The sequence below is a fragment of the Podarcis gaigeae genome, assembly GCF_964106915.1.
Source record: "Podarcis gaigeae genome assembly, chromosome: 11".
NCBI classification, from domain to species: Eukaryota; Metazoa; Chordata; class Lepidosauria; order Squamata; family Lacertidae; genus Podarcis; species Podarcis gaigeae.
In genome coordinates, this window is record NC_139687.1 from 18,535,888 (window position 1) to 18,562,545 (window position 26,658).

The window sequence follows — 26,658 nt, forward strand, 5'->3', positions numbered from 1 at the left end:
GCACACCCACCAAACCCGAAAGTCAGTTGCCCTGTTGTTATCTTTTCATTCAGCAGCCTAACAGCCCATGGATAGAAGTTGTTCTTTACCCTGTTGGTGCAACTAATCGTGCTTCTATATCTTCTGCCCGAGGGCAGGAGATCAAGAAAGTGCCGGCCAGGGTGTGAATCATCCCTAGGAATTTCCTTCACTCTCCTGAGGCAATGTTCTTCTGTGATGTCATCCAGTGGATTCACGGGACAGCCCATAATATCTTGTGCTGTATTCACCACCCTCTGTAGGCACTTCCTATCAGTTGATGTCAAACCAGCGTACCACACCGTGATGCAGTATGAAAGGACACTTTCTATTGTGGACCAGTAGAAGGAGATCATCAAATGTTGATTGACATTGTTCTTTCGCAATACTCTGAGGAGATGGAGTCTCTGTTGGGCTTTCTTAACCGCCTGGGTTGTACTGATTTTCCAAGTAAGGTTTCCAGATATGCAAAATAGAAGTGAGGCTGACCAAGGAAAGGAGCAGAATGGCTCCAGTGCTGCATATAAAATAGCACATTGTGGGTGAGACACAAGGGGTAAGTGCTCACACCAGCATGCTTTCAAACTGCAGACAGGAGAGGGGTGCTGCCAAAGAGCTCCATTCTCTGTTCTCAGTCACCCCAGTGTAAACTTGGCTCAAAAGTTTCCATTTTGTCTGGAATACTGGCAAGGTCTAACATGTTTGGCTAGTCAAAACAAAAAAAATTCCTTCCAGTAGCACCTTAAAGACCAACTAAGTTAGTTCTTGGTATGAGCTTTCGTGTGCATGCACACTTCTTCAGATACACAGATACACTGTGCATGCACACGAAAGCTCATACCAAGAACTAACTTAGTTGGTCTTTAAGGTTCTACTGGAAGGAATTTTTTTAGTTTTGACTATGGCAGACCAACACGGCTACCTATATGTTTGGCTAGAATACATTTGCAGGTTCAGTTGGCTCCCTCTGTTGATATGGAAGAGTTTGTGCCCAACTCCTCTATACACTGCACACTCAAATTCTACGAAGCCTCATCACCCCTGCATTTTAATTTGATCAAGACAAGAACTTTGTATTACTTTTTAGTTAGAACCAAAACACTTGTCTATTTATGTAATTAGGACCAAAATGCCCACCTTTTCTGCTATCACATGGAAAGTATGCTGTAATTTCGGGGACGCGGGTGGCGCTGTGGGTTAAAGCCTCAGCGCCTAGGACTTGCCGATCGAAAGGTCGGTGGTTCGAATCCCCGCTGCGGGGTGCGCGCCCGTTGCTCGGTCCCAGCGCCTGCCAACCTAGCAGTTCGAAAGCACCCCCGGGTGCAAGTAGATAAATAGGGACCGCTTACCAGCGGGAAGGTAAACGGCGTTTCCGTGTGCGGCTCTGGCTCGCCAGAGCAGCGATGTCACGCTGGCCACGTGACCCGGAAGTGTCTTCGGACAGCGTTGGCCCCTGGCCTCTTAAGTGAGATGGGCACACAACCCCAGAGTCTGTCAAGACTGGCCCGTACGGGCAGGGGTACCTTTACCTTTTACTACCATGGCTTTCTCCAGAGCAAGTCATGCCAGATTAAACTGCTTTCTTTAATATAGAGATGCAAGCTTGGTGGATCAGGGGAATGCTGTGGATGTAATGTATCTTGATTTTAGTAATGTCTTGAAAATAGTAATGTCTCTGAAAATATTCTTGCAGACAAGTTGATAAAATGTGGGCTTGACAGCGTAACCGTTAGGTGAATTTGTAGCTGTTTGATGGACCAAACCCAGGGTTCATTGTCATTCTGGGGGGAAATGGAGTGCCATGGGGTTCTGTCCTGGGCCCAGTTTTGTTCAACATCTTTATAAATGACGTGGATGAAGGAATATAGGAGATGCTCATTGAATCTGCAGATGACATGAAACTAGGAGGGATAGCTAATATCTCAGAAGATAAAATCAGGATTCAAGATGACCTTAACAGGTTAGAGAACTGGGGCCAAACTAACAAAATAAATCTCAATAGGGACATATGCCAAGGTTCTGCACTTGGGCAGGAATAATCAGATTCACAAATATAGGATGGGGGACACCTGGTTTGACAGCAGTACATGGGAACAGATCTAGGGGTCTAGGCGGCATCAACAGAAGTATTGTGTCCAGATCAAGGGAAGTAATGATCTCATTCTATTCTACCTTGGTTGGACCCCACCTAGAGTTCTGTGCCAAGTTCTGGACACAAAAGTTTAAGAAGGGTATTTACAAGCTCGAACATGTACAGAGAATGACCAAGGTGATAGTGAGTCTGGAAACCAAACCTTATGATGACCAGCTGTGGGAGCTGGGTATGCTTAGCCTTAGAGAATACTGAGGGGTCTGCAATATTCCCTTTTCAACGATTTCCTTAACAAACATCCTTTAACTTGATGCACATACTTCAAAAATATCTGGAGTCTGTACTTAATAGGTTTTTTAATTGCCCTCTTTGTGGGGGTGGGAGTGCAGTCAGGTCATGAGTGTTAACAGCTGCCACCCCATCAAGTAAATAAATAAAAATACTTAACTAAAAGTAGAAATCGCAGGAAGATTTTGACAGATTTTCCTGAGCCCTTGGGGTCAAGAGAAAGCAACTGTTGTAGAGACATTTCATTCTGAACCTGCAGCTAAACAGAGCCAGACAGAGGATGATGACAGGTGGGTGTCCTACCCCACCCCCTAACCTAAATCATAGCTAGGTGCATGGGTGGTGCTGTGGGTTAAACCATAGAGCCTAGGACTTGCCATCAGAAGGTCGTCGGTTCGAATCCCTGTGACGGGGTGCGCTCCCGTTTCTCGGTCCCTGCTCCTGCCAACCTAGCAGTTCGAAAGCACGACAAAGTGCAAGTAGATAAATAGGTACCGCTCCGGCGGGAAGGTAAACGGTATTTCCGTGCGCTGCTCTGGTTCGCCAGAAGTGGCTTAGTCATGCTGGCCACATGATCTGGAAGCTGTACGCCGGCTCCCTCGGTCAATAAAGCGAGATGAGCGCCGCAAACCCCAGAGTCAGCCACGACTGGACTTAATGGTCAGGGGTCCCTTTACCTTTTACATGGGTCAGGTTATCTCGATTCAGATCCAGAGGTAGTAACCCTTTTGTCTAAAGAAGGATGGAGAAGTGAGATCCCAATTTCTCCTCTTCTCCACTCCTTACGTTTTGCCCCGTTGATATTTATTCTCAGGGTGATGAGCAGCCCTCCCCGTGAGAGAACTCTATTTGAAGGGAGCCTCTACTCCAGTGTTTCCCAACCTTGTGCCTCCAGCTGTTTTTGGACTACAATTCCCATCATCCCTTGCCACTGGTCTTGCTAGTCAGGGATGATGGGAGTTGTAGTTCAAAAACAGCTGGAGGCACAAGGTTGGGAAACACTGCGAGTCTACTCCACCAGACGTGGAGTTCTCATCATGTGACTCGGAGAGAGGAAAACAAAACCTGGCATGCCTGAGTTTATTTGAGGAGGATTTGGGCTATAATGAAAAGGACGTTACAGGCATTACCCCGCCTCCCTTTTCACCCTGCAGCCGCCACCAAGTTTCCCCTGCCAGAGCTCCAGTTGAAACGAAACATGTTTTCTGGGAAGTATTTTCACCGGAGCCATCTCCCACGTCTCTCCCTTACCCTGCTTCCTCGTCTCTCTAGCTGGGCTGATGATCTAATAACATCTCTCTCTCTCTCTCTCTCTCTCTCTCTCTGCATACTTTGGCAGTCCTTTGCCACCTGGCAGCCTGAGCTGTCTGCGTGAAGCGAAAGGCCTGCATGCAGTTAACCCTGGATGGCGAGGTGCCTGCAGATTGTGGAAAGAGGGAGACCCCTGCTGAACCGAGCGCCTAGCAGATGAGCTGTCTGGTCCTGTCTCTCTGGGCCATCAGAGCCACGGGTAGCGCAGGGCTGCCACCTGCCCTGTATAATACAAGATTGCTCCATATTTCAATGTAAAACGCTACGTCCTGTATTCTTTGTCCTGTACTTCATGTCTTCTCCTTCTCCTTCTCTCTTTTTCTCTGTGCCAAGTTACGGATCCTCTCCAAATGAATGTGTTTGAGTGGCAAGGTTCTGTATTTAAATCCTGGGTAGCCAAGGACAGACAGATTCACAAATCCATGTGTGTGCATGCGTGTGTGTCTGTGACCAGTTCCAGAGGGGCCATCCTGTTAGGCTGTAATGGTAGAATCATAGAATTTGGGAGGGACCACGAGGGTCATCTAGTCCAACCCCTGCAATGCAGGAATCTTTTGCCCAACTGGGGACTCGAACGCATGACTGTGTTTGCCCAACTGAGCTCGACTGTAACGCGTTGAAGCCCCTTCAGCAACAGATGAAAGAAGAATAATGGTTCACCAACCGCCCCGTCTCGCCCGGTCCTGTCTAAGGTGGCAACGCAGCCTTAGGGGTGAACGAGGCTGGAAGCCTGACAAAGGAGGCAGAGATGCGAAAAGAGGATTGTTGTTGTTGTTTTGTTTAGCGGACCTGGAACTGTGGAGCCGGCACGTTTCGAAGCGCATTACGCGAACAAATAGCGCAGGAGCCGCCTGCCAGAATGGGCTTGTGTAACTTTGCGAACGTGCCAGAAAAGTTTAAAAAGCCCTCATCTCCTCCCGCCCACCTACCCTCCGCCTCTCCCTCCCTCCCTCCGCTGCCGCTTCATTCCAGACACCAGCAAAAGCAAGAGGGAGAGGCGGCTCGCTCAGTCCCGCGCCGAGCGCATTCCTTTTAACAGTCTTGGAGAGGAGGAGAGGGGAAGCTTGCTGCAAAGGGGAAATCTGCCACCTGTGTACGAAGAAAGCGCCCAGGCGCCTGCAAGAGCTGCTTCTTCGCCGTCGGGCTGTTGTTTGGCTCGACGGTCCTTCCAGGACCCAGGGGTGCCAAGGGGTACCCCACTCGCCGCCGCCGCTATGCGCCTCTCCACCCGGCCGCCGCTGCTGCTCCGCGTAGCCCAGCTGCAGGCGTGCGTCTTTTGGAGTTGCCTGCTGTGCGCGCCGTCGGGCGCGCTGCCTCAGCCAAGGAACCCGCCGCCACCGGCCGTGTGGAGGCAAAGGATTCAGTGGGAGAACCAGGGGCAGCTATACAGCTTGCTCAGCGTGGGCTCCCAGTACCAGCCGCCTCGACGGCGCGCAAGCCAGCAACCCTCGCACGGCGGCCACGTGTTGCTCCTCCGGGGCAATGGCACCTCTCCGCGCAGGGCGCAAGCGGTCGCCGCCGACGGCACCACCCGGAGACCCGAGGCGCAGCACTGGTTCCAAGCCGGCTACCAGCAGCCCGCCGGCGACAGGGGGCGCGGGGCCGACGGCGCTGCCAGCAGCAGCTCTCGGCGAGCGCCCCTCGCCAGCGCTCCCTCCAGGCCGGGCAACAGCAGCGGCGCGCCTCCTCTGAGCAACTTCCCTCGGGCGCGCGGCTTAGACCGCATGGTGGGCGATGACCCCTACAACCCGTACAAGTACTCGGACGACAACCCGTACTATAACTATTACGACACGTACGAGCGGCCCCGGCCCGACAGCCGACAGCGGCCCGGTTATGGCACCGGTTACTTCCAGTACGGTAAGAGCGCGCAGTTCGCCACGCGACGGGAGAGAAAGTGTGGCGAGGAATTGCGCCCCTGCAGTGACTTAAACGTGGAGTTGGTCGCTTGCTCTGCCAACAGCAGTCGCCCTCCGAAAAAAAACCCCAACCACCCCTTTTAAAATGCGGTGGGGTTTTTTTGGGGGGGGGGCGGGGAGCGGGTATTGAGTCGTTGTTTTTATTTCGATTATATATTTTGCGGTTTTATATTTTGATTTTGTTCTGCCATTCGCCCTGAGATCTCCGGGTATAGGGCGGTATATAAATTCAATTAATAATAATAATAACAACCCAACCCCGACGCAGCCACGTGGCAAATCCTGCCCTCCCCGCCAGACGGCACGTTTAACACGGAGCGCTTGGCAAGGCGGCCGGCTCCACTGCCGTTATTCGCCATCTGGTTCCAGCCCTCCCCCTTTGCCCCTCACCGTGTCTGCGTTGTTGTCAGCCTGGAACTTATTGCACGAGAATATCCCTTATTCACTGGAAACTTTTTTTTCAACAAGGGTTGTTTCTCTGTACTTTAAAAAGTAATGTTAAAACAACAACAACCACCCACAAATCAACTTCTACAATTCAGTGCAGAGCGCTGGAGTGGGAAGGTTTTTCAGGACAAACGTTCTGTTATCTTAGCGGTGGTTCATTTCCTTTATGCTGGAGGGAGTGGGGTTCTGTCCTACTGCTGCACTGACATTTTAACTCCAGCCCACAAGCCCCCTCCCCAGCCATCAAAAAAGCTTTCTGCGCATGGTCAGAGGCACTGTTATTATTAAATCTGGTCCTGTGCACAAACTGCTGGGGCTGAACCATGGATCAGTTAAGACTCCTGCTGCACACTTTGAAGAAAGAAGCATTATGGTTATGGCACCCCTGCCCCCAAATTTCCCCACTCCTAGAACAAAGGAAACTTGCACCAACGCTCTGTCTCTTTGCTTTAAAGTAAGGTTGGAAGGTGCCCTTCATCTTCAGGCTCTTTGAACAGGGTTAATTCAAACCACAACCTGCCTAATGGATGGCCAGCGTCATTTGTTTCGGCATAGCTGCAGGTCCATATAACAAAGAGCAAAGCTCCACAGTGTCGGACACATTTCTGGTATTTTGATCTAGCAGACTTAAGTGTACTCCTCAGCTGGTGTCCTTATGAGGAAGAATCCCTTGAAGATTTATGAGAAAAAATTGCTTTGGAGAGTGCTGTGTTTCACAGTATCTGCCAATCTGCAAGGCACGTTGTCTTTTCATATCCCCCCCCCCCTTTGATCTTGAGAAAAATGACTCTTGCTTCTTGTTAACCAGCCATGGATGTGAGAGATGTGGATTGTATGTAGTGTTTAGGAAGATTTGGTTTGTGACTCCTCTAAGATAGGCAAAATGAAGTTTGCAAACATTTTCTGGGCTTGATCTGTTCTCTCTCTCTCTCTGTCTCTGTGTGTGTGTGTTGTGGCATGATGCACTGCAGGTCTCCCAGACTTGGTACCAGATCCGTACTACATCCAAGCATCCACTTATGTGCAGAGAACTTCCATGTACAACCTGAGGTGCGCTGCTGAAGAGAACTGCCTAGCAAGGTAAACAGGAGTCAATCCTACCCCTTGGTTTATGTTGACACTGGATTCCGAACTGAATCTGATGGGAAGATCTGGAGTCTTAGAACGAGGGTTTGTAAAAGAGGCACCCACCAGATTAGATTCAGAATGTCACGTTGAAATTGGTGGGATAAGTTGGTTGTTATTACCTTACAAAGTACCGTTGCTTTCAATAGGACCAAAGCATGGCCAACTTTGTGTGGAACCACAACATTGCTTTTACAACACAGTTCAGGACACGCTGACAAAAAAGTCAAAATGTCACACTGGCAGCTTAACAAGAGGGAAGAGGAGTTAATTTCATAAGTAGCAGAGAGTTCTGCCTCCATTCCAGTTGATGAAACATACTGTTTCTATTACCCTCTGCTGAGAGCTGGATGACCAAACTACAAGGCTTCCATGCCCTTATTGTTTGGGAATTACTGCCTTAAGAAGTGCCTGTTTTTCATTAAGTCAGTGCTTCACTAATTTTTGAAAACAAGTCCCCCTTGAACACATCGTTTACAAATTGTGAAATAAGTTGGTTTGTTTTTTTTTAAAAAAAGGTAAAATCTTGCTATTTGATAAATGCAATTTGCAATCAGCTCTTAATAAACCATTTACTTTCTGATTATTATTATTATTATTCCAAGGCTTTTCAACCAATGCGTAGCTACTAGGGAGAAAATTCCATTGAACTCAGTGGGACTTCTTTGCAAAGATGCATATGCATAAGATGAGGCTGTGAGGATACTAATATAAAAAATGTATTTTAGATCTGATGGAATATTGTTATGCAAAACAGCCTCTCAAAATTAGTTCATAGCAATGCCAGCCAAGATTTGGTAATATGCTTTTTACACTTGCAGTAGTGCCAGCAAATTGATTAAGAGTATATTGTACTTGAGGATGATAGAAAAATAGCTAGCTAATGTTACACAACTCCATCATATTTTTAGTTGACATTTTAAAGGGGAAATATAGAAACTCTGCTGAAATTGGCAGGAGAGGAAGGAAGTGGAGATCACATGGACACGATCAGGAGGAAGAGGAAACAACACCTACTCTGACTCGGCAGACACAAAAAATTCTGGTAAAAGATTTGGACTTGGTGGCCAAAGCAAATTTTGACCTATTGCAACAACAGAAAATCCACCTTTCATAGGACACCAACAAGGGAAGATAAAAATAAGTTCAGTAAACAAAAGTAGGCATGGGATATGTTTTTTTTTCTGACATTCAGCCATGGCCTACTACTTCTTAGTTTTTAAAAAACATTTTCCTAAATATTTTATTGAAATAATGCACACTTCCTCTGATTTGAAGAGAGGAATTGGTTATGCTCATCAACTAGGCATGTGTTGGGCATAATCAAAAAGGAGTCAAACATAAACATTAATAGCAACTGGAACAACAACAACAGTAAATTGTTGGTTGTTTTTTTACCCATGAGGTCACAGGACAGGTTTCCACAATTTAATAATACAATATTAAAATCAGTTAAAACAAAGCAGTCAATAGAATAGGGTGGCTCCTAAAATACATATTTCAGGTGTCAAAGGTCAGGGTAAAGAGGCACATCTTCAGCATATAATGGAAACTGCACAATGAAGATTTTTTCCTCTCTGGGGAAGGAATTACACAGCTTAGGAGTTGCCATAGAAACCCCCCTCTCCCATTCTCCCCCTCTCACAGTAGGGGTGGGGGAACTACCAAGAGGGCCCCCTCTGCTGATCTTAACACCTGAGAGGGTCTGTAGAGAAGGGGAAACCGCATTGGACATTGTTAAGCAGCTTCAGCTCTCGTTATGTTGCATTCTCTAAAAAGCCCCAAGAGATTGTTTCAACTATAATAAATACAAATGTCGCACCATAAGGAAAAGTGTGTTTAACGAGCAATTTCAAGCCTATTTCATGCGCATGTATGTTTTACATATTTGCAGCTCAGCTTACAGGTCGGATGTCAGAGACTATGATAATAGAATGCTTCTGAGATTCCCCCAGAGAGTGAAAAACCAAGGCACATCAGATTTCTTGCCAAGTCGACCACGATACTCTTGGGAGTGGCACAGTTGTCATCAGTGAGTGAAGGGCTCAGTATGGTACTTTCCAATTATGTTCACTTGCTGTTTGTTTGTTGTGATGTGGCTTCCAGCACTCCACTCCACTCCCTTCCCCTGCTCTTGCTGCCATGCAGCAAATAGCAGGAGTTGAACCCTTACCCACTGAACTCAAGTTTACAACCCTGCTTTAGGAATACAGTGGAACCTTGGTTTTCAAACGCAATCCATTTCAGAAGACCGTTCGACTTCCGAAACATTCAAAAACCAAAGCATTCAATTCCAGAAGCATTTACTTACAGAAAACTCAAAACGGAAGCCATTCGACTTCCAAAAAGCAGTCGAAAACCAAAGCAGTTACTTCCGGGTTTTTGGCATTTGTAAACTGAAACGTTTGACTTCTGAGACGTTCAAAAACCGAGGTTCCACTGTAGAAAATAAATAGGAGCTATTCCAATGTGATGGAAAACGTAACTTGTTCATCTTCCATGTATACATTTTGGACATTCAGAACATACTTACTCAGTAATCAGTGGAAATGTTAGGTGGGTGAAATTGGTCAACTCAAGGTGATGTTGGTATCCGAGCTCTTTAACTCAATGAGCTTTTCCTGCATATGGGAAGGATTCAAAGATGTGCTAATATAGGTATGGTTTCTGTGATCTGAAGACTGCCATACAACAGAAGGTAGCCTTTGGTTTTCAGCTGCTTAGGCCACACATAGGGCAAATATTACCTTCGTTGATTTTAGACAAGCCTTTGCCAATCTGGTGCCCCCAGATGTTTGGTACCACGACTCACATCAGCTTGGGAGGGCCTGCAAAGGCAGCTTTAGACCCAAAGAGGGACATTTGTGTTGAAACATGTTGCTTGATTCCATCTTCTGTTGGAATCAACAATAAGAAAATACAATGGAGAGAAGACGTTGAGGTGGCTGTCTAATGTTAACCTATTTCCCCTCCAAATAAATAAAAAAATTGTCCAGTAGCACTTTAGAGACCAGCTATGTATGTTCTGGGCATGCACACAAGAAGGTATCTGAAGAAGTGTGCACACACAGGAAAGCTTATATCCAGAACATACTTAGTTGGTCTCTAAGGTGCTACTGCACAATTTTTTAATTTATTTCGACTGCGTCAGATCACTACAGCTACCTACCTGAATCTATTTCCCCTCCAGCTACTCTACTGTGAGAAATATAATGTAGCAACAAAACAGGCCTTTCACAATATGACTAATGAATAATCAGAAGCATAATAAGGCAATGTGTGTAAAACTAGAACATATTTAACACAGTGGAGTTTAAATATGAAAATATTTTGCGTAAATACTTGGGGGCACTGATAGAAAAAGAATCAAAATCCATAGTATCCTTGGAATTTACAGTATACAAAGTAAGCATTTTTAATTCAGATGAACAGTATTCAAGGGTAACAATTAGACACTCCGATATAGACACTTAGGTGCTTCCTACTTCTTGCAACAGGAAATTTTGCAACAATGATTTTGCTTAGTCTTTAAACAAACTAAATGCTATGCAACAATTTACTCTCAAGAGCTGTATTTGTAATATAATTGTTGAATAATGAAACTATATGAAGAACAGTATCATAGGGCAACAAAATATTAGCCCATTAGTTTGGAATAATAAACAGCGATTGTAAGGCTCTATGCCAACGTTGTTTTGCTGGGCCACTATTATTATTATTATTATTATTATTATTATTATTATTATGGTTGCTGGGTTAACACTTAATAAAAAAGTTTGCCTGTGGTTTAACAGACACTACCACAGTATGGATGAATTCAGCCATTATGACTTGCTTGAAGCAAGCTCCCAAAGGAGAGTAGCTGAAGGACACAAAGCAAGCTTTTGTCTTGAAGATACGTCCTGCGATTATGGATACTATAGAAGGTATGCGTGTACAGCACATACGCAGGTAAGGTAGTCGCTGATCATTTTTCATCTCTTGCTGTCAGAATATAGATGGATTTCAAACATCAGTCTTGAAACAACAGCACCATATAGGCTTCAGGGAATCTGTTCCCCCTCCCTCACGGCAGGCTGCCAGTAATGGAAAGACAAGAAGCTCTTACTAAGGTCTTTTATTCAGTATTCACAGAGAGATGTAGAAGTGCCATCTCTTGGATAATGACGTTGAAACCGGTATCGCAGTCTGAACTTCAAACCAGTTTCAGACAATGCATTGAGATATCTTCCAGCTCCGATCCCTATATTGGTTGCAAGGGGTACAACTAAGTTTAGAGGCAACTGGCAACTACCTTCTTGTGAAGGTCCTAGAATGCTTTCCTAACTTTTCTGCAAACTGGCTAGCTGAGTCTCTTAAGTATTATAGCATCTGATTGCTACTATGAATTCTTTTAGAATTCTTGCGGCTGTTTTGAGACCTGTGCTCTCTGCAAAGTATTTTCTTCAGCAAATGAAGATTGAATCCTATTTTTTTTAAAAAATGCGCATAGTTGCCAGCTCTCAGTATACCCATGAGCTTTCTCGCTGCAGCCCTTGCCAAGTGACACACAGTCTGTGGCAAAACAGTGTACTTTTCGTAGGGGCAGCCAGGCACCGCTCAGAATGATTTCAGGGTAGGGAAAGGAACTGAACCGCACACATTACGTAGACCCAAAGGGCTGTGAGTTCATGGCTTAAGGGGAGCTGTCATTTCAGGACAAAAATATGCTTCCTAAAGTCAATCCGCCCTTTTAATCTAGCAAAATAACAATGAGACATGAAAAGAGTCTAAGTCTCGTTTTACCAAGTTACCCTAATGGGAAGCTCGCAAGGAGGTCCTCTCCTTGTGACTTGCAACAACTGGGGGGAGAATATAGTGGGGGGAAGAATATAGTGATTGTGTCTAGCAGCCATTGGTATCCTTGTCTTTCATGAAAATGGCTCCCCTTTGCTTTGGAATGGGAAAATGCTGGATCTTTTGTTTGTTTTGGAAGGCAAAATTATTTTGCTAGAATTTAGACCTTTTCTATAAGGGTCATTCTATTTATATAGCAGGAGAGCAATCATTTTGATAGAAGTAATGGTGACAGTAAGGTGTCATGAATCACTGAGAAATGCTAACTATCTAGGCAAGCTTTTTGACATTTGTCAACATTGTACTTACATATATATATATATATAAGAAAGTTAAGACTTTCACTTCACTATCCTGCTACACTTCAATTTTAGGGATTGAGCCCTGGGTGTTACGACACATACAATGCTGACATAGACTGCCAATGGATTGATATCACAGATGTTAAACCTGGAAATTACATCTTAAAGGTATGGAAATTACATTTTAAAGTTAATAATAATAATATCAACATATGAACTTGCAAAGTACAGCATGCATTTCTTTTGCAGGTTAGTGTAAACCCGAGCTACTTGGTACCAGAATCAGACTACTCCAACAATGTAGTGCGTTGCGATATCCGTTATACAGGTCACCATGCATATGCGTCTGGCTGCACAATTTCACCGTAAGTAATTTCCTGTTTACACATTTTTACACAAAAATTGACACATTTTTATGGTCTTTCAAAAATCTGTTGCGCAGCATGTATTTTATAAAATGAGACTTTTTGGTCTTATCTCAACCACATAATAACAAATCACATAATCCCTCCTTTCCTCCTCTTATCTGGTAGAATGATGAGCTCAAGAAGCATTCATTTGTGCTTTTAAATTAACAGAGTTCCTTTTCATATCACAGGCGGTCAATGGCTAGTTCAAACTAGGCTTTGCTCAAACAAGCTAGGATCAAACCGTGGCTTATGACCATCACTTGTTTGAACAAACCATGGTTTAAATCAATTGGAATTCCTGAGTTCAAATGTAACAGGGAACTATGGTTAAGTTAAAAGTGAGAGCAGATGCTTCCAATGTCTTGGAGGAGGGGAATTGTGCGATTCTGAGTTATGTGCATATTATGCTAACATGTAGTTTAGTGCTATTGACTAAAAAGGCTCATTCTATAAAATGCATGCTTCCCTTCCTGTCATTGTAACAATGGCTGTGTTCATATATCACAATAAATCATAGTTACTGTGAACACAATCCCTGGCTCAGTGTTACATATAGATCAAGGACCATGGTTTGCGTTCTCCAATCAAACCATGGCTAGTTTGAGGTTTGATCCTGGTTTATTTGTAACATGATCCCTGCTTCCTGCGTAATCCTAGGTCAGGAATTGGAGTTTGTTACTACTTTGCTTCCCTGCGTCTGTATGAGTGGGAGCAACAATCTTAGTGTTGATAGTAAATCATTAACCATGGTTTATCATAATGTATGAACATGGCCAGTTTGTATCATTTTTCTTAGACTTGGTTGTTTTGCTTTCAGATTCAAACCTCTTCATAGTGAAATGATGTGCTTTATCCTTTGGCTTTTCATAAAATCTATTTGATTGAATGGCCTAGAATGAACTTAAGAGTAACGCAAGTGTTGAATTGCTTGCCAGTGCAAGACACTCAAGTCAGATTCCTTCTGAAATACTTCTTTAGAAACCTTGTTTTGAGGATTTAAAGGGATTTGTACATTCCTACAGCAGTAGGACTTAGCAAGCGTCAGCTGTTATTTCTGGCTCACACAACTTTTCGGATACTGCTTATGCATTCCACATACAGAGCATCCTTACAAAAACGCAGAGAACATTGCTAAGGAAGTTCAAACGAATCCAAGGGGACTTTAGTTTTACCAAGCCCCTTGGGGATTGCCCATATACAGTTGGTCTGGTCCATCGTCCAGGCCCACACTTGCATAAATAGATGGATTATGTTTGACACTGATAGCACTGCCAATGGTCTTTTGGACAGGACTTCCCCTAGCAGTTATGGGAGTCACTGTATCTGGTCTCGCTGTTTTTCCATGTAAATGTGTGCCTGGGGAGATAGGATTGTTAACATGGTTGCATGGAGATATCTGTTGTGGGTGGGGATCTGTGCTTCAGAGGAAGTTGCAACTCTGGTGTTCAGTAATTAGCATGAGCTCATCTATATATAACAATGCAACGTTTGTCTTTAATACCCCTGTTCCAATATCCATGTTTATTCTTCAGCTTGCATTAAGGAACGAGCTATTAAACGCATTCTAGAGAACACCAGCACCAGTACTAGCCCTAAGAATAGGCAATTATATTTATTCATCCAAACAAACCCACTGAACTTATTTTTGTCACCACTAGCCCAAAGTTGCAGTTGGTTTACAGAATCAACAAGTTAAGAGGCCTCGCCACAGGCTTTTATGAATTCTTGCAAGTGTGAGTTTCTAAGAGCCCAAGAGCTAGAACAGCAGGATTCTTAAGAGGTCAACAGTGACATTAGCAGAGCAGCAAGAGGAATTTGTCACAGCTTCTCACTATGCTAGGAAATAATTTAAAACGACGTTCGGGGAACAGCCCCTTTTCTTTAAGAACCTGGCACAATTCCTTTTGGAAGTAATGAAATGTTGTCTAAGTGCACGAGTGTTTAAACTCTTAACAAGACTTGTTAATGTTAGAGACCTGTGCAAGGGTACAGTCAATAGTGATTTGTCTTTTACTGCATCTCATTTAGGTCAATCAATAGGAGCAGTTTAAGCAGAGGAAAAGTGTTGTGCTAATGTTGCTTAAATTTTAAATCCAGCGACGATATCTGAAGGTCTATTTAGTACTTTTGTCTTGATGTATATTATACTTAACGACTGCTTCTTTTCTCTTTAATAGGTATTAAGATGAAAGAAAATTTATGCAACGGTGCCCAAGGTTTTGAGGTGAAATTATTTTATAAACTTGAGACAGGATGTAAAAACTTTTGAAAGCGAAAACGGAAAAAGGACCAGAGTATATACAAAAAGAATTTTAATGACTCTGAAGCATTAAGACCTCCTTCAGAATGAATGTTGTCACTCAATTCATGTGTTCAACTTTTTGAGGACAGTGAAAGATTGGTGCTTTATATACAGTATTTCAAATTCTACAGGAAGTTTTAACCCATTCACAGAAATGCCTTTTCTCTGACTACTGGAAAATCAGTATGCTATTTGTGAATGAGCTTAAGGAACAATTTAAAGGATATTCAAAGAGGCTGAGATTCAATGAGTTACTTTAGGTTCATATATGCCCAATGGAATCTTACACATTTTACTTAAATGTGTTAAAAAAAAATCAACAGACTCCAACCCCTCCATATCAAAACTATGCTTTTTACATTTTCATTTTCTTTGGAGGTTTATTGCTATGTGGCAAGTGGCCAGGGCAGTGGTGTCCAAAGGGTCATGTAACTAATTTCACAATTATTTGGTCTGCAGCCATATAAGAAATACTGAGAGTAAGGAGGAGGAGGAAAAATCAGTGGTCATGGGGCAAAATCTGGACCAAACTCTGGGGAAATGAAACTTCCAACAGAGCTAAACACCCAGCATGATAATTTTCTATCCTTGGGACAAAATGTATTGTTCACTTTTTAAGAACTGTTCATGCTTCATGTATAGCGATGGCTATTCATTACACCTTTTCAGATGAAAGTATTTGCATTTTAGACATATTAGCGGGCAAGTATCTTCTTAAACCAGATGCCTATTGATATTTTGACAAGCCATTTTTTCAGAAGAAATATGAAATAGTGAATTACCCATTTCCAATGTTTGCTTCCGATTGCTTTGCACATTTTCTTCTTTTTTTTTCCGTACAGCTCTAAAGATTTTAAATTACGATTATTTAGAAACTCTTCTCCCTTAATAGAATTTGAGTAACCTGGATTAAAGCTGATCTATACACTCGGCAGAAAAAAATAAGTCTATTTACAAAGGTGCAAACTTTAATTGGTTAAAAAAAAAGGTTAGGAGTAATATAGTTTGGTAGCCTCACCAAACAAGGCTTATAAGACCGATTCACAAGGAGCTAATGGATGTTCTCCATGAATACTATGTTTTAAACCTTGTAGGCAGTCAGAAAGAATGAAGGTTTTTTTAGTATAAAAAAACCATACTAGCAGGATATTCAGTAGGCTGCATACTAAATAATGCAGTACTGTATTATATGATAATACCTGCCATATGCAGGATTCCACAGGCAAACTTGTAAATAATTCAAGTGAAGAAAATCATAACTCCAAATTGAAAATTGGTTGTTAGAGGTAGAAGAATCATTCCTCCTTTGGCTAAAGTGAAATAGAAGGGTTTCTCCACCTCCCAAAACTGTGAAATAATTTCTAGCAGATGGGAGTCTTCCTTCCCACTACTAGCTTGCTGAAAGGCCCTATAAATATTCAGTTGTTGGCCATGCTCTTTAGCTGTTAGAACTAAAACTTGACGCTCAAGCTCCTCCACTTTTAGTACTACAATTTATTTTGCAAATTTAAACAAAAATTTGTCATCCACACCACTGTCTGTCCAGGCTGACAAGACCTGCTTCTGCCTATTTTGCTTGCCAATGCCTTCCCCTTAGCTTGGATAGCTCTGGTGGATGTTGAAATCACCAGTCCTACCATGTGTAATATGTCCAGTATCACACATGAACACAACCAACACCCTTTCATACGTCAACAACAATTGCTATCCACATGATAAAAAAATTCCTTCCAGTAGCACCTTAGAGACCAACTAAGTTTGTTATTGGTATGAGCTTTCGTGTGCATGCACACTTCTTCAGATACACTGAAACAGAAGTCACCAGACCCTTATATGGGGAGGGGTATTACTCAGAAGGGTGGTGGGAATAACACCATTACTGGCCCCAACAACATCAAACATACCATCTCGGGACTCTTTAATTGCTCATCTTCTAACATTGTGTATGCCATCAAATGCCAACAGTGCCCTTCAGTTCTCTATATTGGACAAACAGGCCAAACCCTACGCCAAAGGATAAATGGACATAAATCGGACATCAGGAATTACAAGACAGAGAAACCAGTAGGAGAACACTTCAGTCTCCCAGGACATTCTATACAAGATCTCAAAGGAGCTGTCTTATTACAAAAGAATTTCAGAAATAGACTGGAAAGAGAACTTGCTGAATTGCAACTTAATACCAAACTTAAAACCATGGAGAGACCTGGTCTGAATTGAGACATTGGATTCTTATCTCATTATACATGATGAAGCCATCTCACCTCTTGCTTTTTCCTATAAGACCAATTGCAGTCATTAACAGTTGTCAACAGGTCTACCACACCTATCAACCCATTCCCACTACCCTTCTGAGTAATACCCCTCCCCACCCTCTAACTATATATAGGGGTCTGGTGACTTCCGTTTCAGTGCATCTGAAGAAGTGTGCATGCACAGGAAAGCTCACACCAATAACAAACTTAGTTGGTCTCTAAGGTGCTACTGGAAGGAATTTTTTAATTTTTTCCCCCCAACTACGACAGACCAATACGGCTACCTATCTGTAACTATCCACATGATACATGTGTAAGCAGCCTTGCTTGCTTATATGTAGAATTTTTTCTTTCTTTTTAAACATGTTTTAGTAGCAGCAGGAAAAACTGTGGGCTGGTATTGGGGAGCCAGTGACTAGTGAGAAGAGAAGGGAATCAGGAAAGCTGATGGCATGACGATGGCATCTCAAGGAATAGGGCCGAGCAACTTCGTAGGACCACTATCCCACATTTAGCAGCTTTTCCAGTTACAAAATTGTGTTTTCATTTATTGGAGGGAAGCAGGTTATCTGCTGTTACATATGATGTGAACTGGAATATCTGACACTTTGGGATTCAGACCTCAGCCAAGATTCACTTTGCCAAGATCAGTTCTAACAAAGAAAGGTACTAATTCATGAAGATTCATGGCAGCTTGGAAGATTTTCTTGTGGTTTTTGGAACACACGAGGAATTAATGGGCTACATCTTTTTGCGAGAAACTAATCCTTTTCCCTTCCAGCTGCATGACACAGAGATAGATTTTCTTCACTTTTTTTGGCAGGCCCTTATTCGGACTATAGCACAGAAAATGTTTCTAATTCAAATATTTCACATTTAGATGAAAGGGATTTTAAGGGTAAACTGATTTCCCCCCCAGTCACCCTTTTTGTACCTCCCCATAGGTTTAGTTGGAGATAACTGAAGTACTATACGCTTACAAGTGGTCTACCCTGTGCCTTGCATCAAAAACATCATTTTCACATTCCAGATACTACAAAGGTGCTTACATATTTTAACTTGAATTGAAATAAACAGTTTTCTGTCAGGAAATTTATAAGCAACCAAATGTTACAAATTTAGTGAAGAGCCACTCTAACTTCTTGCAAGGAATTCTAATATTTACTTCATTATTTTTTTCAAAGAGCCTTGCTTTTAAAATCTTTGCATCTTTCTCTGAGAAGTTATTTATAATTATTCATACACTAGCTTTGTTTTCTTCATTGCACTTCCATATTCTTGTTTAATTCTTGTATCGTGGTTGCAGATTTATGTGAAAATGACCTGAATAAATTTGTTTTTCAAATGCTCAGAACGTCTCTCCAGCTTTCACCAAAATCTTTCTTACAGGTTAAGAGGAATCTCTATATACATGATTGTATCATTCTTCTGTATGGGGGAAGCATTTCATTCTCTAAAAAATACAAACGTGATACTTCAGATGCAAACCTTAGATAATTTTGTAGTTACCCTGCGAGGGAAAGGAGGGTCAACCTAAGAGAGCTAAAGGAGTTTACAGAAGTCATCACACATGGATGAGGAAAATTATATAAGCAGAAAGTTTGCTAATCCTAATAGCTAACAGACCATATCGAGCTTGGAGAACAGACTATAACAGGGCTGCCTCTACTTTTCAGAGGGAAAGCTTGTAAAAATGCTACTAATTATGCATTATGACAAGATTATTATGGGACAAAGCTCATAGGATAAAAATAACAGTGATGTTCATGCCACAAGACTAGCCAGATAGTCAATGGGTCTTCAATAGGCTAGTTTATTGTCCTGTATCACCATTTTAGTAAGCCTGTCTGGAAACTTACTTTGAGTTCAAATGTATCCTTGAGTTCAGAATGTTTCTATTTCTACAAAATGCGATACAGTATAAGACAGACTTTTGTATCAATACAGTATGACCACAATGGAATCCTAGTCCTCCATGCGCCCAAAACGCCGCTAAACAAAAACATTCAATAATGTATTTTAAGGTTGCTAGATTTTACTTCTATATTGGTGCTTTTCAACTGGTGCTACGTCTCTGTATGTCTTGCAGTTTTAAAAACACTGGTTTATCTGAATAGAAGAAAACAAGAGATGTGATTTACATTCACCTGGTATTGCCCTCCTATGTAGACAAAGTCTACATAGCTCGTTCCTTAGATCAAAAGCTTTGCTGTAAATCCAGCACTTTTAAAAATGCTTTGATGTGCTAGACACCCCATAGGAATACTGCTAGGGTCATAAGTTATAGCAGTAAGAAATTCTCTCCTGTTCATCAATTGCCAAGAAAAACTAAGCACTCTTGGCAGTCCAGAGACATGTAAAGAGATGCTACCCAAGCTATGAAGTTTTCAAGTTTCTCTATTTTCAACTAAAACAGGAAAAGGCGTTATCTTATTACTTTGTATGTAGTGTGCAAGTTTTCTTTAGCCATTCACAACTTGTTTTTACCCAATGGAAAGATGTTTATCAACTAGAGAGATTCAGGGCATGTTGTGTAGTTGTAAATTTAGGAAAATGAGAGACTAAATAATAAAGGGATAGGAAACCCTATTATTGGGCTAGCATTAACTTATGTAATATTTTTCTCTCCAACATGCATGTAAAATGGGGAAAGGCTTTTAAAGCAGTGGAGCCACTAATAGTTACAGCTTGTTAAGACGTAGCTTGAATCCCAAGAGTAATGAAGGACCATATGAAAATAATTTCTTTTGGATGTAAAAGACAAATCCTGCAGTATTATAAGCAAACAGCTACACCCTACTTTTTCAATTAATGCACTCTAGATAACCAAAAGAATTAACTGATCTGAAAATAGATGACATTCAATTCAGTCAAATGCCCTTCTAATCTCAGAATATCAAGACACAAATGAATGAAACCATTGGACAGTATAGATACAAATTTCTGACTTTAACAGATCAGTGGTAACTTGTCAAACTTAATCCGTTCCGGGAGACCGTTCAACTCCCAGAACCGTTCGAAAACCAAGGCGCAGCTTCCAATTGGCTGCAGGAGCTTCTTGCACTCAATTGGAAGCTGCGTCGGACGTTTGGCTTATGCAAAACATTTGCAAACCGGGACCCAAGCCATTCAACAACCAAGGTACCACTGTAGTAAGGAGGTAAATATATGATCTAACACCAGATTCATTCCTTTAGAGCACGAATGGTGATCTTGTGTCCCTCCAAATGTTGTTGGGACTACAACTCCCATAATCCCTGACCATTTGCCATACTGACTGGGGCTGACAAGAGCTAGAATCCAACATTTGGACACAGGTTCCTGACCTCTGATGTAGAGTCTTCCTTTTCTGGACAGCATATGTCAGTTATTCACACTGCAAGACACATGCTGTTTTCCAGTGGTTTCTGTTTATACATTTGTTCCAGTAATTTAATACAAACTCTGACATTTCAAGCAAAAACAGCCAAGCCCCGCAGCATCTTAATAAGCAACAAAACACCATCAAGGTGTAATGGTATAATTTGCCATATGTGATAGTCATCTTCAAATATCTAAAGGCTGTCACATGGACAATGCAGCAAGCTTCTTTTTCCCTGCACCAGAAGCTAAGACCCCAACCAATAGATTCAAGTTGCAAGAAAGGAGTTTCCGACCAAACATCAGGAAGAACTTTCTGACAGCAAGAGCTGTTAGACAGTGGAACTGTCTCCCACAACAGATGGTGAACTCTCCTTCCTTGGAGGTTTTGAAGCAGAGGCTAGATGGCCATCTGTCATGTATGATCTAGTTGAGATTCCTATATTGCAGAGGATTGGACCAGATTACCTTTGGAGTTGCTTCCAACTACAATTCCAAGATCCTATGATGTACAGCTAAAAAGCAGAGACATCACCTTCCCAACAAAGGTCCGTATAGTTAAAGCCATGGTTTTCCCAGTAGTGATGTATGGAAGTGAGAGCTGGACCATAAAACAGGCTGATCGCCGAAGAATTGATGCTTTTGAATTATGGTGTTGGAGGAGACTCTTGAGAGTCCCATGGACTGCAAGAAGATAAAACTGATCCATTCTGAAGGAAATCAGCCCTGAGTGCTCACTGGAAGGACAGATCCTGAAGCTGAGGCTCCAATACTTTGGCCACCTCATGAGAAGAGAAGACTCCCTGGAAAAGACCCTGATGTTGGAAAAGATGGAGGGCACAAGGAGAAGGGGACGACAGAGGACAAGATGGTTGGACACTGTTCTCGAAGCTACAAACATGAGTCTGACCAAACTGCGGGAGGCAGTGGAAGACAGGAGTGCCTGGCGTGCTCTGGTCCATGGGGTCACGAAGAGTCAGACACAACTAAACAACAACACCAATGATGTACAGCAAAATGTTTTTTCTGCCTATGGGATTTCCACAAAGGCCTATTATTTTTGAACTTTTAGCTAGCCCTTCACTGAATGGTTCCCAAAATGTCTCTATGTATGGTTACAAAAATGTCTTGATGTAAGCGAGTACAATTTGCATTCAAATCATAAAATAAAACCACAAAACCAATGGCAAAGCAACAAAACAGGAGCACAGAACAGTCATGAGGGAGAAGGAAAAGGATTCCATTGAATCTAAGGCCTGGATAAAGAGGTGCATCTTCACCAATTGTCAATACCCATGATCTTTCATGCAAGTTCCCATTAAGAAGTTAAAAACATGGCAAATGGAGCTATTCCTGACAAGTGTAGAATAGTTTCTATAGAAAAAAAGCCTCCTGCAATGAACAACTTCAAAACCAACCATTTATTTTATATATTAGTTATATTGGAAATCTATAAATGAAATGTCTGTTTTTAGCTTATACAGCTGTGTCAACAAGCTGTCAACAGATGAGATAAAAAAGGAGGAAAAGAAGAGAGTCCTTAAGAAATAACACCCCCTTAGTCTTCAAATTTAATTTTTTTCCCTTGGAATGCTGTAATTTGAGATACTTGCTCTCGACGTTTCCTGCTTGCCTCCCAGGAAGGATGAAGTGGCTGCTCCAATTGTTCTCTCTTAATACCTTGCTTCATACTCAAACCTTTGAACATCTGTTTCTGTGAACCGTTTCTTTCAAAACCTGCACAAGAATTCATAGAACATTAAGAGCATCGACAATTCGCACACCATAGAGGTATATAGCTTCTAGTTGGTTCCTCAGAGATAAGAAGTCGGATCCAGATTTGCTCTTCTGCAAACAGATAGGATATTTCCCACCTAGGATGCAGTAGACTTCTCAATATACAGTGGTACCTCTAGATACGAACGGGATCCGTTCTGGAGCCCCGTTCGCATCTAGAGGTAAACGTTATCTAGTGATGGCACGTCTGCGCACGTGCGCGTCACTTTTCGCCGATTCTGCGCATGACATCATTTTGAGCATCTGCGCATGCGCAAGCGGCAAAACCCGGAAGTAACGCGCTCCGTTACTTCCAGGTTACCGCGGAGCGCAACTCGAACGCGCTCAACTTGAAGAAAATTTAACCCGAGGTATGACTGTACAAAGAGCTGTAATTTCCCTGTGTAGCCCCCAGCACCACCTCTGATGGTGTTTCAGAACGTCTCCCATCCCTCCTGAGCAGCATTTGAGGGGGCATCTGGAGAAAGATATGGGAAGATCGCAGAGTTCCACTGAGCACAAGTCAGGATTCACCTTATCCTATGTGCTTTAGTGATTATTTATTATATATTTATGACGCAACATACCTGGTTACATTCACACATTAAACAGAAGCCACTGGCATTCTTTTAATTATCTTATGGAAAGCTTCCAGGCATGCCAATGCAAAGTGGAACTTCATGCAGTTTTGGAGGACAAGCAAAACTTCAAAATATGGTACAGAGTTATGTGGTTTTCAAAAGTAATTTCTTCTGATTGTATATAAAACAGTACTGAATTATCCAGCATTGGTAAAGTTTTGGGCCATCAGAGGCCCAAATTGACCCTGGGGTGGGGCAGAGAGAACTTGCAGAACAGTGCCATGTGTGTCTGTGTCTGTGTGTGTGTGTGTGTGTGTGTGTGTGAGAGAGAGAGAGAGAGAGAGAGAGAGAGAGAGAGAGAGAGAAGGGGATTATTACATATGACAAGCCAAAGTGCTTTCTTTCCCTGACGGAATGATCTTCCTGGTGCAACACTGAATTCCTCCCGAAATTTAATAAAATATGAAAATGAGACTCCTGTGCCTTATAAACCCTTTTGGAAAATATGAAAACAAGGATAGCACATTATTCCAAACTTCAGTAAAATCATAGCGATTGCTTGACCTCGAGTAGGGCTAGTAAAATTAGCTGCACAAACCTAGATTGTAAAAATGTCCTTCCAAAAACTGTAAATTTAAAAGCCTCTATAAAGTTCAAGTACAATGCTTTTAAAAAAATTCAATACAATTAACTGCATTTGAAAAACTACTGCTACAGTTTAAATACAAAATGAGATTTTGTTCTGATGCTGCATGAATGCAAGTAGCAACATCAACCTGACTTACCTTTTGCTTTACTTCTGGGAAGCTGGTCTTTTACAGTTCTAGAACAGAAAAAAGTGATATTTTTAGAAATCAAGACATTATTGAGTGCAACGAACATGTGATATCTGTGAAACCTAAAGCACATAAATAGACCTGAGAATTATCTATATCTGGGGCGGGAACCTCTGGCCATGGGCCAAATATGGCCAGCCAGGCATCCCCATTTGTCCCACAAGGCAACTTTCTCCAAACCACACCCATCTACTCCACACCTGACATTATATGCGACATGAGGTGGAGGTCAGGCAGAGATGTGGCTGTTTTCCTTGATGAAAGTCACATTGAACCCCGTTTTCTATATGCTGATGAGTGAGTGTCCATTCCTGCATGGGGACTTCTCTGTCCCCACCTCTGTAGGCCAACTTTATTCACCGGGCATCATTTTTACACCAGATGATTGACAAGCAGTGACCCTGCCCACTTGTCAGTTGGTCTACGGAGTTGAGGAAGTTAAGAATTTCACTCGCTCTGCATAAATGGGGTTTGATAGCCAAGCCAAGCTCACGGTCTGATCGTGAGTAAGGCTCAGTTTCCATGACTTCCTTAAAGCTACTGAATCTGACAATGGTAGCTCCTCTAAAGGTAAAGGGACCCCTGACCATTAGGTCCAGTCGTGTCAGACTCTGGGGTTGCAGCGCTCATCTCGCTTTATTGGCCGAGGGAGCCGACGTTTGTCCGCAGACAGCTTCCGGGTCATGTGGCCAGCATGACTAAGCCGCTTCCGGCGAACCAGAGCAGCGCGCAGAAACGCCGTTTACCTTCCTGCCAGAGTGGTACCTATTTATCTACTTGCACTTTGACGTGCTTTCGAACTGCTAGGTTGGCAGGAGCAGGGACCGAGCAACGGGAGCTCACCCCGTCACGGGGATCCGAACAGCCTACCTTCTGATCGGCAAGTCCTAGGCTCTGTGGTTTAACCCACAGCACCACCCGCGTCCCATACCAGCTCCTCTAGGGAAAGTCTAATGCAAAAATTGACTCAACAGAGGAGGCTAGTCAGAAAATATGCAAACACTTTTCACAGCATGTAAGCTACTTGAAGGGTGAAAACATTTGTCCAAAAAGTTTGCAAACTAGATTGAGGGTTTTGATGGCTTACCTTTTCACTGATTTGGACTTATTTGTTTCTGACAGTGAAGAGTAAAACATGGATTCTAGCTTCATTGTTTTTGAGCTTTGATTTTGGCCTTTTGCATCTGTGTCCTGGGCTGTGTCAGACTGCGAGCCCTTTTTGAGCTGGATACATTTGCCTTTCTGGTCTGTAGGTAATGAAATATCAGCTGCTCCCTTCTTTTTCTTCCTTCTCTTTACTTTGCCAATGAAGAAGTCATCATCGCTATCATTTTCATCAGAGCCAGAAGACTGATTATAGAATCTCTCTTCAGTGCTGTCATCAAAGTATTCCTTCTCCATTCCAGCTTCCTCACTTGTCACTCTATCAGGTGAATCAACTTCTGTTCTACTCAGGAGGTCATCCAAACATTTTGTGACTTCGGAATATACTGACTTTTCTGCTTGAGCCTGAGCAGCTAATTTATGATGCTCTGCAGCCTGCACTGTAACATTATCCAACAGGCATATTTCCTCACCGTCTGCCATTTTCAGCTTCTCTCTCACACAAATTTGTTCTTTTCCCATGTCAGAGCCTGGCTTCTCTTTCACCTTTATTTTGTCTTGGTTTCCAGCTTGTTTAATTGTTTTCTTATGTAGACTGCTACTGGAATGCTGGGTTAGCTCAGATTGTTTGGTAAGTTGTTCTTCCGATTTATGCTCTTCTGAAGAAATGGGTCCTGCTGGCTTCTGTCTCGCATCTTTGAAGGCTTTTACAGCAGCTAAAAAAAAGCAAGATTTTTTTTTTTTAATAATGCAGCATAAATGGTAAAAACACAGAAATGATAAAAGGGGTTCTAAAGCAAACTCATTTCGTTGTGGTGGGTGGTGGAGTGGGGCCGCATAGTGTAGTGGTGGAATAAAATATATTTTTCTCTGTGGCACCTCATGTGAAGAGGGTCTCTGGTAGCAGGAAGAGAATAATAATAATTTATTATTTATACTCCGTCCATCTGGCTGGGTTTCCCTAGCTACTCTGGGCTGTTTGCAACAGAATGTTAAAAACGCAATACAGCATTAAACATTAAAAACTTCCCTAAACAGAGCTGCCTTCAGATGCCTTCTAAAAGTCAGATAGTTGTTTATTTCCTTGACATCTGATGGGAGGGTGTTCCACAGGGCAGGCACCACTACTGAGAAGGCCCTCTGCCTGGTTCCCTGTAACCTGACTCCTCACAGGGAGGGAACCGTCAGAAGGCCCTTGGAGCTGGACCTCAGTGCCCAGGCTGAACGATGAGGGTAGAGAATACATGGCCCAGACAGGGTCTGTGTTAGGGAAGGCAGTTTTCTAGAGGAATATGTTTACATCAAGTATAAGGCATCTGACCAACACCTTTACAAGTGTGCCCAAGTCATACCCACTACTAAGCCTGGATCTATGCACATCAAAGAAGCGTTTCAGTTTAAAGCGTTGTAAATTTAAACAGGGAAAGCAGGTAGAGAAAAAGGGGGCTCCACATCGCCATCTGGTGGCACAATGTTATATCGCACACCCAACACATATAAATCACTTTTTTTTTTACCCGTCTAGCTGAGTCCTATGTCTGCTATAGGATATAGGAAGCCTTCTCACCCACACAATTTGGATTCTACATCCAGTTCACTGAACCATGCACCAAGAGGCACTGGAAAGGTAGTCAGGAGTATAGGACTGCAGGAGTGTTTGGACTTTTTACTCAATGGCTCCCGGTAACAATTATGC

General features: G+C 42.7%; 2 protein-coding genes across 4 annotated transcripts in view; one reads left to right on the top strand and one right to left on the bottom strand.

Moving 5' to 3' along the window:
- Positions 1–4,653: 4,653 nt before the first annotated feature.
- On the top strand, positions 4,654–18,659 carry LOX (lysyl oxidase; the record flags this gene model as incomplete). Of its 2 annotated transcripts, XM_083702418.1 has the most annotated exons (7): positions 4,655–5,569; positions 7,047–7,155; positions 9,095–9,232; positions 10,995–11,151; positions 12,411–12,506; positions 12,588–12,703; positions 14,926–18,659. In XM_083702418.1, the coding sequence occupies exons 1-7, from the start codon at positions 4,924–4,926 to the stop codon at positions 14,930–14,932; spliced, it is 1,269 nt and encodes a 422-aa protein (XP_083558544.1). In that variant the 5' UTR covers positions 4,655–4,923. The 2 variants fall into 2 exon arrangements, with proteins under 2 accessions (XP_083558545.1, XP_083558544.1); XM_083702419.1 differs by lacking the exon at positions 14,926–18,659 and having other exon boundaries at positions 4,654–5,569; positions 12,588–12,707.
- A 3,409-nt stretch (positions 18,660–22,068) lies between these two features.
- SRFBP1 (serum response factor binding protein 1) overlaps positions 22,069–26,658 on the bottom strand; it is a 44,349-nt gene continuing 39,759 nt past the window's right edge. For both annotated transcript variants that reach the window (XM_083702416.1, XM_083702417.1), the window contains exons 6-8: positions 24,946–25,678; positions 23,808–23,845; positions 22,069–22,402 (exon numbers count right to left, since the gene is read on the bottom strand). In XM_083702416.1, coding sequence (XP_083558542.1) covers positions 22,224–22,402; positions 23,808–23,845; positions 24,946–25,678 — 950 coding nt within the window. In that variant the 3' untranslated portion in view covers positions 22,069–22,223. The remainder of the gene's footprint in view (positions 22,403–23,807; positions 23,846–24,945; positions 25,679–26,658) is intronic.